Source organism: Schistocerca piceifrons, chromosome 1 (assembly GCF_021461385.2).
Source record: "Schistocerca piceifrons isolate TAMUIC-IGC-003096 chromosome 1, iqSchPice1.1, whole genome shotgun sequence".
In the NCBI taxonomy this organism is placed as follows: Eukaryota; Metazoa; Arthropoda; class Insecta; order Orthoptera; family Acrididae; genus Schistocerca; species Schistocerca piceifrons.
The window spans coordinates 21,334,400-21,351,532 of NC_060138.1; the positions used below are offsets into that span (position 1 = coordinate 21,334,400).

At 44.1% G+C, this 17,133-nt stretch overlaps 1 protein-coding gene across 2 annotated transcripts in view; it reads right to left on the reverse strand.

Moving 5' to 3' along the window:
- The window catches only part of LOC124784850 (tight junction protein ZO-1), a 484,431-nt gene that overhangs the window by 324,673 nt on the left and 142,625 nt on the right, over positions 1–17,133 (reverse strand). For both annotated transcript variants that reach the window (XM_047254134.1, XM_047254133.1), the window contains exon 3: positions 11,707–11,924. In XM_047254134.1, the coding sequence (XP_047110090.1) occupies positions 11,707–11,924 (218 nt within the window). The remainder of the gene's footprint in view (positions 1–11,706; positions 11,925–17,133) is intronic.

Sequence of the window (17,133 nt, forward strand, 5' to 3'; positions counted from 1 at the left end):
AGATTTCACGTTCCCCTATGCTTATTGTATAACACCCACACCTAAATGTACCGAGGCTATTCGAAAGTTAACACCTCCCATTGATGTGAAGTAGCTGAAGTTCGTTCCGGTCAGCGAACCCATTACAGAAAATGTATTCTGCACACTCCGTCTATTTAAAGCCTTTACGTCCGTTGCTTTTTTTTTTTAAATAAAAAAAGTGCGGTCGCAGTGGTCTACCAAATGTCAACACACATTAGACAACCTTAACCTGGCTCTCAATACTCCTTCTTCCTCAATTAACTACGATCCAAAAAAGTCTATTAAGGAGGCCTCTGATGCTTCGAACTTAGGCTCGCAGTCATCATTTCACACAGGGTCAACGGCGTGGAACGACCGACAGCTACCGAGTGCCTCTAAACCCTGACTGCGATGCTAACAAGGGAACCTCCCCATCGCAGCCCCCTCAGATTTAGTTATAAGTTGGCACAGCCACAGTAGATAGGCCTTGAAAAACTGAACACAGATCAATCGAGAAAACAGGACGAAGTTATGTGGAACTATGAAAAAAATAAGCAAAATATACAAACTGAGTAGTCCATGCGCAAGAGAGGCAACATCAAGGATAGAATGAGCTCAGGAGCGCCGTGGTTCTGTGGTTAGCGTGAGCAGCTGCGAAACGAGAGGTCCTTGGTTCAAGTCTTCTCTCGAGTGAAAAGTTTAATTTTTTTTTTATTTTCAGTCAATTATTATCTCCTTGACAGCTATACAGGACAGAAGGATCAGGCATTGTACAATTTTAGTGTGGGAGTAGACGTGATTACCATTCATCCAGGTTGTACATCTCTCGTGCAACCGTTAAATGTGTTTGGTTTACGGCAAGTGAAATACATTGCGAAAAGAGTCTATAATATTGCGAAGCTGCACAGGTACACAGAGCAGTATTGTTTACGTGATCGTGTGTCAATTATCAAAGTTCAGGCACTCACACATAATCAACTTCGCTCTCCAAAATTCCAGGACATGTTCAGATTTGCTTGGACATATGCAGGATTTGATGGTCTACACACGGAAAAATTTGAAAACGTTAAAAACATATTTTTTGACAGAGCACAGGGAAAACTGTGCGACTGTGAAACTGTTGCATTCATTTGTTGCAGTTTATGTGACAAACTCTTACGTTTTCATCACTTTTTTGGGAGTGATTATCACATCCACAAGAACACCTAAATCGGGCAAGGTAGAAGAATCTTTTTACCCATTCGCCAAGTGTACAAGTTAGGTGGGTCGACAACATATTTCTGTCATGTGACGCACATGCCGTCACCAGTGTCGTATAGAATATATCAGACGTGTTTTCCTGCGGAGGAATCGGTTGACGTATGAACTTGCGATCAAATGTTTTCGGTTCCAATTGGAGAGGCACGTCCTTTCGTCTACTTATCGCACGGTTTTGCGGTGCGGTCGCAAAACACAGACACTAAACTTATTACAGTGAACAGAGACGTCAATGAAGGAACGGACAGATCATAACTTTGCGAAAATAGAGAAAGTAAACTTTTCACTCGAGGGAAGTCTTGAACCAACGACCTCTCGTTCCGCAGCTGCTCACGCTAACCACGGGACCATGGCACTCCTGAGCTAACACTCTCCTTGATGTTGCCTATCTTGCCCATGGACTACTCTGTTTGTATATTTTGCTTATTTTTTTCATAGTTTCACACAACTTCTTCCTGTTTTCTCGGTTGATCTGTGTTCAGTTTTTCAATGCCTATCCACTGTGCCAACTTATAACTAAATCTGAGGGGGGTGCGATGGGGAGGTTCCCTTGTAAGAAAATGCAGACAAGTCGGTGTTGGCCATTGTTCTCGCTCTCAAAAATTTTCGCGACTACGTGGAGGAGCAAAGATTTCTTGTATTAACGAACTAGAAGCCTCCGACGTGCATCATCCCACCATTCGGAGACGTGTGGCTGCGGGACGGGACCTGCCGCCACAGCAGGGCGCAGCGCGCCGATTGCGGCGCCCCCGACTGCCGGCCGTGCCCGACGTGCCGCCCCATACAGCCACCCGGCGTGTGCTTCCGCGCGGACATTTCTACAGAAGAAGGCGTCGAGCATTTTCCTATTTGTGCTACTTTTCCATTGCCAGTCTGAGGGACCCTATTCTGTGTAACGTTAGCCGCTACGCCGAAACACAGTGGCTGACGAATAAGAAGCTACTTTGTAACCCGAGGAAGAAGAACATGTAGATGAAAACGACGTAGCACGTCCTCGGTTCCCATTGTAAATCATTACGAACTTCGAGAGCATTACCTTTACGTTTATAACGAAATGCAGGGTTGAAGTTTCTCTGTAACAGTTTTCATCGAATTTAATTCGAGTCAATTACAACTAAAATGATGAGAATCAGTGGAGATATAATTAGTTAAATGCAGTTGTACGCTACAAGTAGATAAGATTAGATTAGATTCAGTTTTCGTTCCACAAACTCAAAAATTGGACGATTCTCGTGGGTGTGGAACATGTCAGAAAGTACAACATAAAAAACATAAGAGTATTTTAATATAATATTTACTTCCCTGATTATTTGTCAGGAGAGCGTCAAAATATGTGAATACATTACACTAAACTGAAACTACTAATATTTACAGAATTAATACACAGTCAGAATGAAATAGAGTTGTACACTTTTAATTATCATACACAAAATACCCAATCTTGACTGTTGTGACCAAGTGCTGTCAAAACTGAAATCTAACAGACATTTTTGCTTAAGCTGGTCTAACAGTCCCTGTTAAGATGTTAATCAATAGAGTAGGCGTTGCCTATCAAAAAGTCAAACTCTGTTTAAACTGTGCGGTACCTGAAACTAAATTTTTAAAGGTTGTTGGAAAATTACTGAAAATGTGTGTTCCTGAATATTTGACCCCTTTTTGGACCAAGGTATGTGGTTTTTAGGTCTCTACTTAGTTTGTTCTTCTTCTATGTACTGTTGGAAATAGACACATTACTTGTAACAAATTTCATTAAGGAATAAATATACTGAGAATATGTCGTTAGGATACCTAATTTTCTATTTTCTATTTGATGTTCTTGAATTTACACCACAAATGAGTCTTATTTCATGCTTTTGCACTGTAAAGATTTTTGTTTGGTTTGGCGAGTTACCCCAGAATATGATTCCATATGACGTAATAGAATGAAAATAGGCAAAATACGCAAGTATATTTATATTTATAACTCCTACATCTGACATCTTTCGCACTGCAAACACAGATATTTGTTTAGGTACTTCAGCAGTTCTGTGGTATGCCCTTCCCAACCCAATTTATTATCGAGTTGTAATCCCAAAAATTTAACACTGTCGACCTCTTCGATCTGCATGTCTTCATATGGTATACAGATGCTAGAAGGAAATCTCTTACAGGTCCTGAACTGCATACAGAAGGTCTTTTCAAAGTTTAGTGACAGCGAATTAGGTTCAAACCATTTTTTAATATCACAGAAATTTTGATTAGCAGCCATTTCTAAATCTGTAGTTGACTCGCTATTTAATTATTGCAATGTTTGTATCATCTGCAAACAAAACAAAGTTAGTACCTGGAAATGTAACACGAAAGCTCATTAACGCGTGCAAGACCCAAGATGGAACCTTGAGGAACACCACATGCAATCTATTCCCAATCAGATGAAGACTGATTGCTCACTCCACATGTATTTCGCAATGACACCCTTTGTTTCCTGCTATAGTTAGGTAACACCGTAATATTCTAATTTACTTAAGAGACCGCTGTGATTCACACAGTCAAAGTCTTTTCATAGGTCAGTAGCCTCTAACTTGTTAGCTAAGGAAGGAAGTACAATCGCATTGTACTTGTAAATAGCCTTCACCATACCAAACTGTGACTTGGACAATATATTACACTACTAGCCATTAAAATCGCTACACCACAGTTTCCAACCGATTTCTCATACACAAACAGCAGTTGACCGGCGTTGCTTGGTGAACCGTTGTTGTGATGCCTCGTGTAAGCAGGAGAAATGCGTACCATCACGTTTCCGACTTTGATAAAGGTCGGATTGTAGCCTATCACGATTCCGGTTTATCGTATCGCGACATTGCTGCTCACGTTGGTCGAGATCCAATGACTTAGCAGAATATGGAATCGGTGGGATGAGGAGGGTAATACGGAACGCCGTGCTGGATTCCAACGGCCTCGTATCACTAGCAGTCGAGATGACAGGCATCTTATGCGCATGGCTGTAACGGATAGTGCAGCCACGTCTCGATCCCTGAGTCAATAGATGGTGACGTTTGCAAGACATCAACCATCTGCACGAACAGTTCGACAACGTTTGCAGCAGTATGGACTATCAGCTCGGAGACCATGGCTGCGGTTACCCTTGACGCTGCATCACAGACAGGAGCGCCAGCGACGGTGTATTCAACGACGAACCTGGGTGCACGAATGGCAAAACGTCATTTTTTCGGATGAATCCAGGTTCTGTTTACAGCATCATGATGGTCGCATCCGTGTTTCGCGACATCGCGGTGAACGCACATTGGTAGCGTGTATTCGTCATCGCCGTACTGGCGTATGACCCGGAGTGATGGTATGGGGTGCCATTGGTTACACGTCTCTGTCATCTCTTGTTCGCATTGACGGCACTTTGAACAGTGGACGTTACATTTCAGATGTGTTACGACCCGTGGCTCTACCCTTCATTCGGTCCCTGCGAAACCCTACATTTCAGCATGATAATGCACGGTCGCATGTTGCAGGTCCTGTACGGGCGTTTGTGGATACAGAAAACGTTCGACTGATGCCCTAACCACCACATTCTCCAGATCTCTCACCAATTGAAAACGTCTGGTCAATGGTGGCCGAGCAACTGGCTCGTCACAATACGCCACTCACTACTCTTGATGAACTGTAATATCGTGTTGAAGCTGCATGGGCAGCTGTACCTGTACACGCCATCCAAGCTCTGTTTGAGTCAATGCCCAGGCGTGTCAAGGCCGTTATTACGGCCAGAGATGGTTGTTCTGGGTACTGATTTCTCAGGATATATACACCCAAATTGCGTGAAAATGTAATCACATGTCAGTTCTAGTATAATATATTTGTCCAATGAATACCCGTTTATCATCTGCATTTCTTCTTGGTGTAGCAATTTTAATGGCCAGTAGTGTACCTGTAGTTAGATGCTTAAGAATACAATTGAACACAACCATGTCAAAAATTTTTGAAAAAGCCAGAAGATGTGAAATTGATCGATAGTTTGATGGTATCCCTTTATCCCCCTTCTTGCAAAGAGACTTAACTTCGGCATATTTTTGCCAGTCTGGAAATGTTCCGCTGACAAGAGATTTGTTACACAAATAACTTAAGGTACTACTCAACTCTTTGATTAACTTCGTTATGTTATCACAACAACGAAAATACTTTCATTTTAAGAATTTTATGATCGATGTTGCTTCCCTGGGAGACGTGAGAGTCATTTCCATTTCACTGACGTTGATTGTATACACTGGTTTCAGACATTCCACTGCACTGTTTACTGAACCTGATAACCGTAAGTTGCCAGTAACAGAAAAAAAGTACTTGTGTAAGAGGTTTGTAATGCTACATGCACTTGTTACCAATGTATCATTTATTTTTAGACTATCTGTACCTCTTCCTTTTTGGCCTCAAGTGTCTCTGTCTTCGCTATATCCCATATAGTCTTCATTTTGCTGCCTGGCGTAATTATCTTCTTCTGATAATAAAGCTGCTTAAATTTCTGGACTACTTGCTTCAATATTTTGCATTATTCTTAGTGAAGCATTGGAATGTTAACATCAGAGCTGTTCCTAGACACCAGACACAGTCTCCTTTTTGTCCCACATGATTTCCTTATTCCTTGTGTAATCCATGGTTTATTTTTCGACTTCTGTGTGATTTGAGTTACCGTTATGGGGAAAACAGTTTTTCAAAAGAGGAAGTAACTTTATTAATGAATGTTTCGTATTTTCCATTTGAGTCAGAAGTGTTGTAAACTTCTATCCAATTCATGTCTTTGAGCAATCTCCCAAAATTCTCAATATTTTACTGATTTATCATTTAACACAAGATACTGCATGTCATGATCAGATAGCCCATTTACTAACGGTTTTGTGATATCACTTTTTTCACTAGATTTGTCTACAAAGGTATTACCAATGGCAGTTTCTGAGCATTTACATACCCTAGTTTCAAAGTTCACAGCAGGAATAAAATTGAACATCAGTATTACCAACTGCAACAATTGTTCAGTAAGAGAGCTTTTCAATAAAACCACACTTAAGTCACCACCAACCACTATTTCCTTGTTTTTTTACTGCGAGATGAGAAAACAGAGCTAGCAGGTTTTTTACAAGTTTCCTGGCTATGCTCTATATATATTTACTATCGTAAAGGACTTACTATGAAATACTACTTGTGTTGCACAGGCTTCTAGTTGTGATCTGGGTAAAATTTATTAATATGAATATTCTCGAAATTAAAACACTTGGCAACTCCTTCTTTCTCCATATTTTCTGTACAGAAAGGAGCTAACCTGGATGCTCTACCATTTAACATATCCATACCAGTGGTCACATGATGTTCAGAGATGGAGATTATATCAATCGGTTTGCTCAACATTAATTCTTCAACACAAATAAGCAACTCATTAAGCTTAGCCCTTAGTCCTCAGATATTATGATGCAATAAGGCTAACTGATATTGTGCACTAACTGAATTACCGCTGGATGAACCTAATTTTTCTGTCAGTTTTTGAATATCTCCAGTTTCAGTCAGGGGCTGTTTGCATGGGTTGTGTACATTAACATTTGCTTTCTGGCTGCCCGTTTGATTAATGTCAATGTCATTTTCAACCTGTCACTCAACATCTTTTGTTTCTGTCGACCCTGTCGGCTGTTCTGTTACTTGCAACCACTGATACTTTACCACATGCGATAGTGCCCCCAAGCCGTAAGTTATTTGCTATTAACCCAGACAGTTTTCGCCCATTATAGTTCCACCTACCGATAGAGCCAACAGGAACCACACTGATGTGAGGCCCCATAGCTGATCCAAACAGGCGTTTGACCTCTAAATGAAGCCTCCTTACAGAAGAATTTGAATGAGGCCGATCAAGGCGGCTCAGAACTGACACAAGTCCAACACCAGTATGTCTCGCTCCTGAAGCTATCTTTAGCAGGCCACCCTCAATTGGATAATTAGGGTTCCTGTCTATGCTGTTGCCTGCCCCACTCGCTATTGCCACGGTGTCTTCCTTTGTGAAGTCTTTGCAATGCGAACTTATACATCCTCTATCACCTGACCCAGACTTGCACTAGGTTTGAAGAAACTTGTGACCTGGTAACCTGACCCTAGTTCATCCTGCTACAGTTGGCCAATACCTGTACCATGTGAACTACCTGACAACAAAACTTTCTTCTTCTTGACAACGTTTTCTCACTTCTCAGCCAAATTAGTCGAAAAGAGAAAAATAACCAGACGAATGACTTGGATAAGAAATATGAGCCGAACAATAGAATTCACGCCCGTTAGCGAGTTGGCAGTACGCGGCCTGATGAAGCTCAAGGGAACCACAAATCGCCTCATCCTAACCATATACGCACCCTATTTCTTCCGAAAGCCAACAAAGACCTTCTATACAACAATCCCTCGGATTTGGCCACAGCAAAGAAAGAATCAATAGGAGGCGTATTCCTGGACGTAGAAAAGGCATCTGACATCATCTGGCACGATGGACGTACCCACGAACTTGATGGACTTAAATGCCCAGAGCACAAAATCGAGATTATTACCTCCTTCCTTTTTCGAGAGAAATGATATTCGAGCCAGCCACATACATCCGACTGAGGCAAGACTACCGTAATGTTACAGTGTTACGTCCTGTCGTGTACAGTATTTACACGAAAGACAGGAAAACAGCTCGGCGGTGACTAGCTCCCTACGCCGACGATAAAGCAACAACTGGGACTTGTCGCAACCTCCTTTTCATCCATATAAGTTATAGCAGCACCTGCACGAAATTACGCGAAGTGCAACATTTGTGAGGCGAAAATTTGCCCGACAGAATGGCACGCTATTTACACTGGTGTGCAAAACTTGGGAACGAAATCACTGGTAAGTAACACAGATCAATGAAACTCGGAAGTAACTGAAAGAAATACGGATTGAGGCAAACACAAATGACACTTTTATTTGAACACAATGATTACACGTGAAGGCATCGGGAATTACGATTGTTCCCTGGAGAATGCAAAAGGCCGGTCACTGTTCTGAATAGGACGTGTGATCACCACAGACGGCCACGCATGGTCTGGAACGTTCTCCCGTGCTGCCCATACGGTTAGTAAGGAATTCTTGTGGCAGGGGGTACCATTACTCCAGCAGCGCGGTTTACAGCAGCTGGACGGTCCTCGAGGCATGAGGAGGTGCTGCAATACGTACTTTGAACGCAACACCCAAACGTGGGATTTATTTAAGTGTGTGTGTGAGCCGTGGCGACTCATATCGACAGTGGCACTCTGGTGGTTTATCTTTCCTGCCACGGTCAGGGCGGCAAGCAGCGCCCTCTGGGGCCTACCCGAGGAGTAACGAGGCGAGGTCCTGTGGGGTGGGGGGTGCTCCGGGGCGTGGCGGAAGACGGTTGTCGGGTTGACGCAGCGAGTGTGGGACCGGACCTATCGCACGGAGATATGCAAGTTGGCTCTGAACGGAAGGCGCCACAGGAAGCAGCGGGAAGCGGGCGTCCTGTAATTTGTGTGAAGCAGTAACGATTTTTGCATTGGCTGTCCCAGTGGTTCCCGAGAGTTGCGGTGGCTGCTTTCGGAGAAGAGAATTGGTAAGAGCTCGTGTCTACGCTCTTTTCCGTACGATGTTGATGCCTGCCGTTATAAACGGTTAAAATCAGGCGCTTGTATTGACTATATGGGAACTGGCGATGTAAAATTACATTTGTGATTGAGTCTCACTTGTACTGTGACAATTTAGAGGCGAAAACTGTGGTGGTTTCATTAGGTCTGGTTCTTTGCTGTGCAACTAAGGGAGTCAGTTATTTGGGGTAACTGAGGGACCACCATTATGTTAGTCTAAGTGATATGTTCTCCACGTTTTGCCTATGGCTTTGCGAAACTAAATCGTGAGTAATTTGCTATTGTATTGATGGTTATGTTGTAAAGACTGTTCTCTGATGTGTTAAATCACGCGCTGATTTGTAGCCAATCTAAGCAGAAGTTACCATTGCTACTTGCTTATGTGCTACTGTCCTTATGATTGGCGTTGTTTGTCTTTTGACTGTGGGTGTGCTCACGTTTAAAAAAAATTACGGCTACTATTCATAACGGTTGTCTAGTAAGGAAATTGCTTAAGCTTTTATCATATGCTGGTCTGTTTGCCTATCACATTGGCTTTCTATGCAGTAACTGAAGGAATGTGTACGGTGGTTCAAGATTGTAGGCTGACTAGTATTTGAACTGGTGTTAAGGGCGAGATCAGCATCCCGCAAACCCGCACGCTGCGCGTGGTTAAATGTTCCGCTATTGGGGAGCCGGCTCTCTGTTCTTGGATTTTGTAAGGATACGTGATGAGTGCATCGCTGCAGTTTCTCGCGTGCTAAATTGCGAGGTGTCGGTGCCGTTCTAGGGCTAGACTTGTGGTGTATGTTATGTTGAAAGGGAATTAACTGTACCAAACTTAAGAGAGCTTTTAGTTTGTTTTAGGTCTGTACATGGAATGATGTTGATATTTTGTCGATTGGAGCAATAACTCCTGTGTGGGGAGATCCTCTGAGGGACTTGTATTATACTGTTGCAGTGCAGTCCATCTGAAACGTGCTGCTTAAAACTTGGGACTGCAGCTCACTGATGTTATATATTACTGTTTAACCTTAAATGTCTTGGATGTAATATGGTTGTTGAGGATTATGTAATTAATTTTGATCGCTGGTTCCTTAAAGGAAGTATTTCGTTTTAAAATACGTGCTCGGTCAGAGCCTATTTACATATGATTTTAACTCATCATTCAAATTTTCTAGTCTCGCTTTCTTTAAAGGCTTTCAGTTAAATGATTGCTATTTGCCTGTTTAAATGTTTGAGTGACTGAAAGGAAAAGAATATTATTTTGTAATTTGTATTGATTGTTCCTTTTGGGTGATACCTGACTTATGTGTTCAATAAATGAGTGTGTAGTCAATGGTGAGGCACTGTTCTATTGCTAGCCTACCCCTTCCACTCCACAGCCTATTGAGCTGCTTTGTGTCGAAATTGTGTTCAGAACATCGCTCTGACCTGACACCTCAGAGTGTGTGTGTGTGTGTGTGTGTGTGTGTGTGTGTGTGTGTGTGTGTGTGTGCGGCTGGGGGGCGGGGGGCAAGGCCAGTCCATTCGCTGAATCTCCTCTCGCTCCAAGTGTTGCTCCGATGCGGTTGCGCGCTCTCATAGAAACAACGACGTCACGGACGAATACAGCCAGGGGGGAAGGAGTGTACTGCGATCGGAGAGTGTACAGTGTTCAGAGATTTGGAAGTGGGCGGGCCCGTGCGGCGTCGTGTCTTCCGTCACCACAGGACCTGGACTACGCTGGACAGTGTTTCTGGGTGTATCGCGTTTTCCCGCCTCTCGGCACACGAGAATGCGTCCAGAGTTAGTACGGAGACTGAGTCTGCTTACCACGCGAGCCCTCTCCTCGTCTTCCAAGTCACTGTGCTCTCGGGAACACCGCACACCTTTCAACACGATGCACCGTTACCGAGATGCCGCACTCCTTCAGCACACGTGTTTTCGGCCGTGACGTGTCGTTTACGGATGACAATGCACGATCGCAGGTGGAGGAGTTGTAATGATGATATCCGGCGGACGGAGCGGCCTGTGCGTTCCCCGTGGAACACGTGTGGGGAGCGCTCGGGAGGCGGGCTGTGGCGCAGCCGAGTGCACAGACTGCCGCCCGGCAGCTGTCGACGGCGCCGCTGCAGCCACACGGCGCCCTCCGCGACAACTCCTCGCCAGCGTGGTGCACGGGAGGCGTTGCACAGGATGCCCTACTGCGGTCCGTAATATGCGGGGGGTCACCGTAGATCGTGGTGACTTCAGTGTAATTATTGTACTTCACTAAGAGTGTCGTCTCATTACGTATTTCTTCGAGTTATCTTCTATACTACACTACAGCAGTACTTTCTATATATCGCGCAAGTTCCATCGATCTATGTCACTTGGGAACGATACATCGCGCGAAAGTTACTTTGGTGCTTGAGATTTTTTTACGACTGAGGTGAAACTCGCAGACCGGCAACTCTCCGTTGCCTCAGCGTGAGTCGTTATCGTATTTAGCCCTGTTAACTGACCGACATCTTACGTGGAATAAACACATTAAAAAAGCTGCAAACAAAGGCTGTACTTTCTCTCCCGAAGGGTGTAGGAAGTGGGTTGCAAACTCCTCTTCCGGCGCCACCTTATACTTCCAGTCGTCCTGTACTATTCGGGAGCACGGCCTGTGGCGGCAGATGCCTCCCTCAAACTCTCCCGCACTTTCAAAAATAAAGCTTTTACGATAGTATCGAGCGCTGAAGATACTTCTCCCGCCATTTACACCCTCATCCACATCGTAGAAATGTACAGATAACCCTTGCCCCACATTCTTATCCTCACACAAACACCTAGACGAGGAGCACATGACAGTCAGATGGCTACTTGCCGTCCTTCTTGCTGGCCTTGGTGAGGCAGAGCTTGAGCGTCTGCGCGTGCGCTGCGCCGTGCGGGGGCGGCGGGGGCGGCGGGCAGCCGGGCAGCACGACGCGCCGGCGCACCGCCAGCGACACCGTCGAGCCGGAGTCGCGCAGCACCTGCACCGCCGTCGCGTACTCCACGTTCTCCAGCGACACGCCGTTCGCCGAGATGATGCGGTCGTTCACCCTGCAACAGCGTGTAACAACGACGACTCTGTAATATTGTACATGTAAGTAATTCTTCTCATCTGGTTTTTCAATTACCTTGTGTAATTGATGTTCTGAATTCAATTTCTTTTGTTTCACGCCATTGTGTTAAGAAAACTGTAAATAAGTTTCAATGTGAATATTAATGTTGATGTCAAATGTCAAGCAATATTGTAACAGAATTGAAATGTAACAAATGTTGAAACTGTTCTAAGATGTTTACTTGTAACTGTGCGTCTGGTCCATACGTAGGCAATGTGTTAGGATATGTAGAATGCAAAACCTCGGGTGAATACCCGGTCTGTCAGGGAGCGGTAAAATGTGGATGGCACGCGAGCGCGGGAAAATTCACGCGGGCACTGCACGGCACAGCGGGCTCAGTAGTAGTTGGAGTTTGGCACTGGTTTCAGCAACACCTTCTGGAGCGAGGAGGCTCTCCTGGAAGACATAGCTTCACTGAGCCTCGAGTATGCCGTTCCAACGCCCACACATCATGGCAAAATTCCATAGGCACTAAATGGAAAAGTATTGCGACGCTAAGAAGAAATAAAGTACCGATACGTCAAGAGCCATAGCTGTGGTTGTATGTGTGCTCTGCGCCTCGCCATCTCGCCGCCCGCCAACCGCCGCATCGATATTAGCAGGTTGAAACTTTTAGTACTGTATTCGTATGTATCAGAGAGTGAACTGTGCAATAATAACCTAAATTTTACCAGAACTTTCCCATCATTTAATTATCCTCACAACTAACCTAGACAGGGTCCTTTCCAAATGTTGTGCAATCCGAGTGTCCCAAAATGAAAATTAAAATTTGTGTTAATAATAATTATTTGCAGAACTAGCTATGTTAGAATGGTGTTTATAGAAATGTTTTGTTAATGAACCAGTAAATGAATAACGAAGGTCTAAGAAGTTGAAAGATAACTTTAATATTGAAATAGTAATGAAGTTTATTATTTCGAGACAGATATAAAGGTATTTAATTGACCAGTAAATAAGATGAAAAGAGTAGTAACTTATATACTGGAAGTCTTGAACGCATAATAAATTCAGTAATCATTTTTTTTAAATACAGCGATCATAACAGTTTCAGGGTCTCTCCCCCCCCCCCCCCCCCCTTAATTCATTTGAATTATGTTCTAAATTGGTTTGACCAGCAAAAGTTAAAAGTCAAAATTTATCAGTGTTTTATCTTTATCAAAATTGACATTTCGTGTGTGGCACGAAAGTGCTATTTCTAGGGTAACCTATGCCCTATTTTAATCAGATTAATAGACAGTATAAAGTTTTGAAGTATAGATTATAGTGTAGTGTTATGTATTCATGGTTTTTCTATATCAGTACAGATCGTGAAACTATCAGTTCAATAGATTTTCTGGTTCTAAAATTCTACTATATTATGCAGTGTTACTACTTGTTGTTTTGCATGAATATCTACCAACTTGTACAGGGAAGAAACTCAGTTAATGCCTAATTAGGCTGGCGACCGTATTATTATCAAATTGGTAGCATCTTCAGGGTTGCTTTTGGTCCATCCCGACGTGTAATTACAATTCGAACTTGCTTGACGGATCATTGTTATTACAGAGTGGGTGTAAGTCTGATTTGCCACCATTCAGGTACACGTGGTCGATATCTATGCGAAAATCCTTTCTCTTAAGGTGAATCCCGCTCACTTACCACAGCACAGGCTTTAACAAGTACTGTATCAGGGATTACAAACGCCGCACCCGTCTACACATAGTGTCCACAATTTTTTTTTTTGTTTTACTTATTACTCTATACCCACGTTAACCCCTCCAAAACAGTCTCCGATACACTTATACCGGGGATTTTTCTAACCGCTGAAATATTTGTGCAAGTCAGTCTTCGGGATAGCATTTAGTTCGCTCAGCGCTGCCTTTTCAATCACATTTATGCCCGTAAAAGGACGGACCCTTGAAAGCTGTCTCCATTTTAGGGCGAAAGGATACGGAAGCTGGGGCGTCACTATACGCCGTATCCAGAAATAAAGAATCTATTTCCTACAAATACTGATGGAACTTGCAATATTTGCTACGGCACCGGTTTATTACTGATTACTTTCAACACGTTCACCACCAATATCACGACACGCTTCCCATTTTTGAGCAGTGGCGCGGAACTCGTTCTGAAGCATTAGGCGGCAGCAGTAGCTCGTGTGATCTGGTTCCTGACCTGCCGCAGTGTGATGTTGCGTCGGCTGAACACGCGTCCTTCGATAAATCCCCAAACAAAAATGTCCGTCGGCGTGAGGCCAGGGGAACGTGCTGCCCACGGCGAGGGACCTCCACGTGCAACCTGTCGCCCAGGAAACTCGGAATTCGGGGACGTGCCAACATCTGATGCATAAAGAGGCGGTGCCCCGTCTCGCTGAAAGTAAACTGTATCCCGAAATCGATCCCGGGTAAGCTGTGGCAACAAAAAATTTCTGAGCATGTTGATCCGTGGCGCTCGTTACTGGCCCGCCATTCCCTTGGATGTCCATTATCGATCCTTCGATGTTTCTTATCTTTGCCTGCCTTGTTGTTTTTCACATTCGCGGGGCGAGTGGCAGTTGACGTTTGCTCGGGCTACCTGCTGAGACGCCGCTAGGTACGAGTTGGGAAGCAACCACGTATATGTGGAGTTGGTTGTACGAGGGCTGCCGGTTGAGGATGGAGGATATGTGCTGGCTGCCTGCCTGTCTGCTCTCCTGATTTTGCTCGCCGTGCCTTGCGACCACCTAGCTTGGGTTGCTGCCTGGTGTATCCTACGCGAGCCATACCGGACGTCCAGCAGAAGTTAAGCAGCCTTGTGTTTCTTTTAAAGAAAAAGACCAAATGTATAAGACCTTTTGTAACCAATTTTGGTGGCCTCTTAAGTGTGGCCTTAGCGTTTACACTGCCTTTGGGGAGAGCTAATTCTTTTAAATCTAAATAGTTGGGGTTCCCTGTCCTTTATAATCTTTTGGGGGTTTTGTTTGAATTTTCTCTTTGCGGTTCTTTCCTTGTGCTTGGTCAAATGTTTACTTCTATAGCGGGAAGTGACTTCTGGTTAAAACTCGGAGAAGGTATGTGACGTTACTGTCGTCTCCGGCATTGGTCTGTTCAATTAAGTGTTGTCATCTCTCCGGGCGATCTGGTGTCACTCCTAGTTAATTAATGCTGGTTTATGTGTACTTAATTTTGAATTGGCCATTTGAATTAATATTTGGGAGCGCAGTATAGCACTAAGGCAACCTCATTGTATACCACCTTGTGCCCCGGTCTAGTACCTTAATTTTCAGTGGCACGAGTTAGCTCCACTACTGGTTTTACTGATGTGCTCCCTTCAAAGTCTTGTCTTGTGTAAGTTTGCCCCATATGTGTCTGGGAACACAGAGATGAGCTTTAGTGTGACTTCAGTGCTAGTCAGTTAATGGAATCTTCATTTTGGCTTGGCTTCCACTGAAGAGTTTGAGTGGAGCGTAGTGTGTTTGATTTGTTATTCATTTAATTGCTGTAAGTTTGTTTATTTAATGGGGAGCGAGACATTTAAAGACTGTTGGTATTAACTCCCCTAGTTTCTGGGTGTTGCTAATTCGTTCCAAATGGCCTACTACTTATTCAATGGCAAGGCTGTTGATTAGTTGGTTACTGTGAGTACCAATTCACGCTATTTATTTGTTGCCGAAATTGTTAAGGTGTCTGTGTCGTGATTCAATCACTTGCTACGTGTTTGAGCTCAACTGAAGTAAACCTTACATTGCCTCCTTAAAATTTATTGCCAGCAAAAACCCTTAAGAGATCTAAGTTTTGTCACTGCTTATGTTAACCTTTACTGGGAGCAATATTTCATGTAGTTGTCTTAAAATGTGTATTTCTCTGACGTAATAAACGAGTGATAAAAGAAAAAAAGCAAAGGGGCCCGGACCTTCCCATTGTGTCCGGTTTGTAACACGTATCACATGCCTAGGTACGCTACCCCAGTCGTGGTTTAAGGAAAAATGATGTGTTGGTGAATGTGCCAACACCTTGTAGATAGAGGAGGCCGAAATGCACGCTACCTAACGCAGACGGGCGTGAATTCTGGAAAAGGATAAGTAGTGAATGGTAGCAAGAAAAGTATGCAGCTCCTCGAATACTTCACTTTTATTCGTTGTTGGTTTACAACGTTCTTGATGAGACATTTCATACGATAACTATCAAACTATGTAAGGCTAATGGCGCCTTGCTAGGTCGTAGCCATGGACTTAGCAGAAGGCTATTCTAACTGTCTCTCGGCAAATGAGAGAAAGGCTTCGTCAGTGTAGTCGCTAGCAAAGTCGTCGTACAACTGGGGCGAGTGCTATTCCGTATCTCGAGACCTGCCTTGTGGTGACGCCCGGTCTGCGATCACACAGTGGCGACACGCGGGTCCGACATGTACTAAATGGACCGCGGCCGATTTAAGCTACCACCTAGCAAGTGTGGTGTCTGGCGGTGACACCACAAAAACTGTCCGTAAAACTTGTCACACGTGATGCCCATCCAAACATTAACCTCGGGAGGGTCTCGCATGACTTCAACATGTTCCACCGGTGGTGCCTTAGCGCAGGTAACGCAGTTATGCCTGCTAACCTTTCCACAAATGTGGAAGGTCACTCCATCCCTGAATAAGGTGTGATTCAGGATCTCCAACGAGGGGCAGGTCGATGCACGTGGCTACACGCTCTGCAAAATGGTGGAGAACAAGCAGGTCGAACGGCTTCTTCCTCCAAGTACACCACAACAGCTCGTGTACCGCCGAGCGCGGAATGGTCAGTTCCACTGACAGACGCCGCACCTTTCGGTGGATGTCCATCCTTCCGTTGTAGGTTGACGGACGACCTCGTCCGGGCTCTCTTGCTAGCGGTCGAGTGCGCTTCAACTTCTTCATCAATGTGCGGTTTTTTTTTTTTTTTTTTTATCGGTAGGAACATCGCGATAGAATTTGCGCTGAAACCTCATCCTAATGTCATCGTACGACGACCTCCGTAGCCTCCACGTCACAATCGTGATCTTCTTTTCTTCGGTAAACATTTTGCACACTCACACTGCAAACAATGAAATACGTGTTTAATTGATGGCATGCGATTACTGCACATTATCGGGTAGCACAGTAGACACAAAATATGTTACCTGCACCAGTAATGATTTAACAAATACAACGTATTTGTAGAAAATAGATAC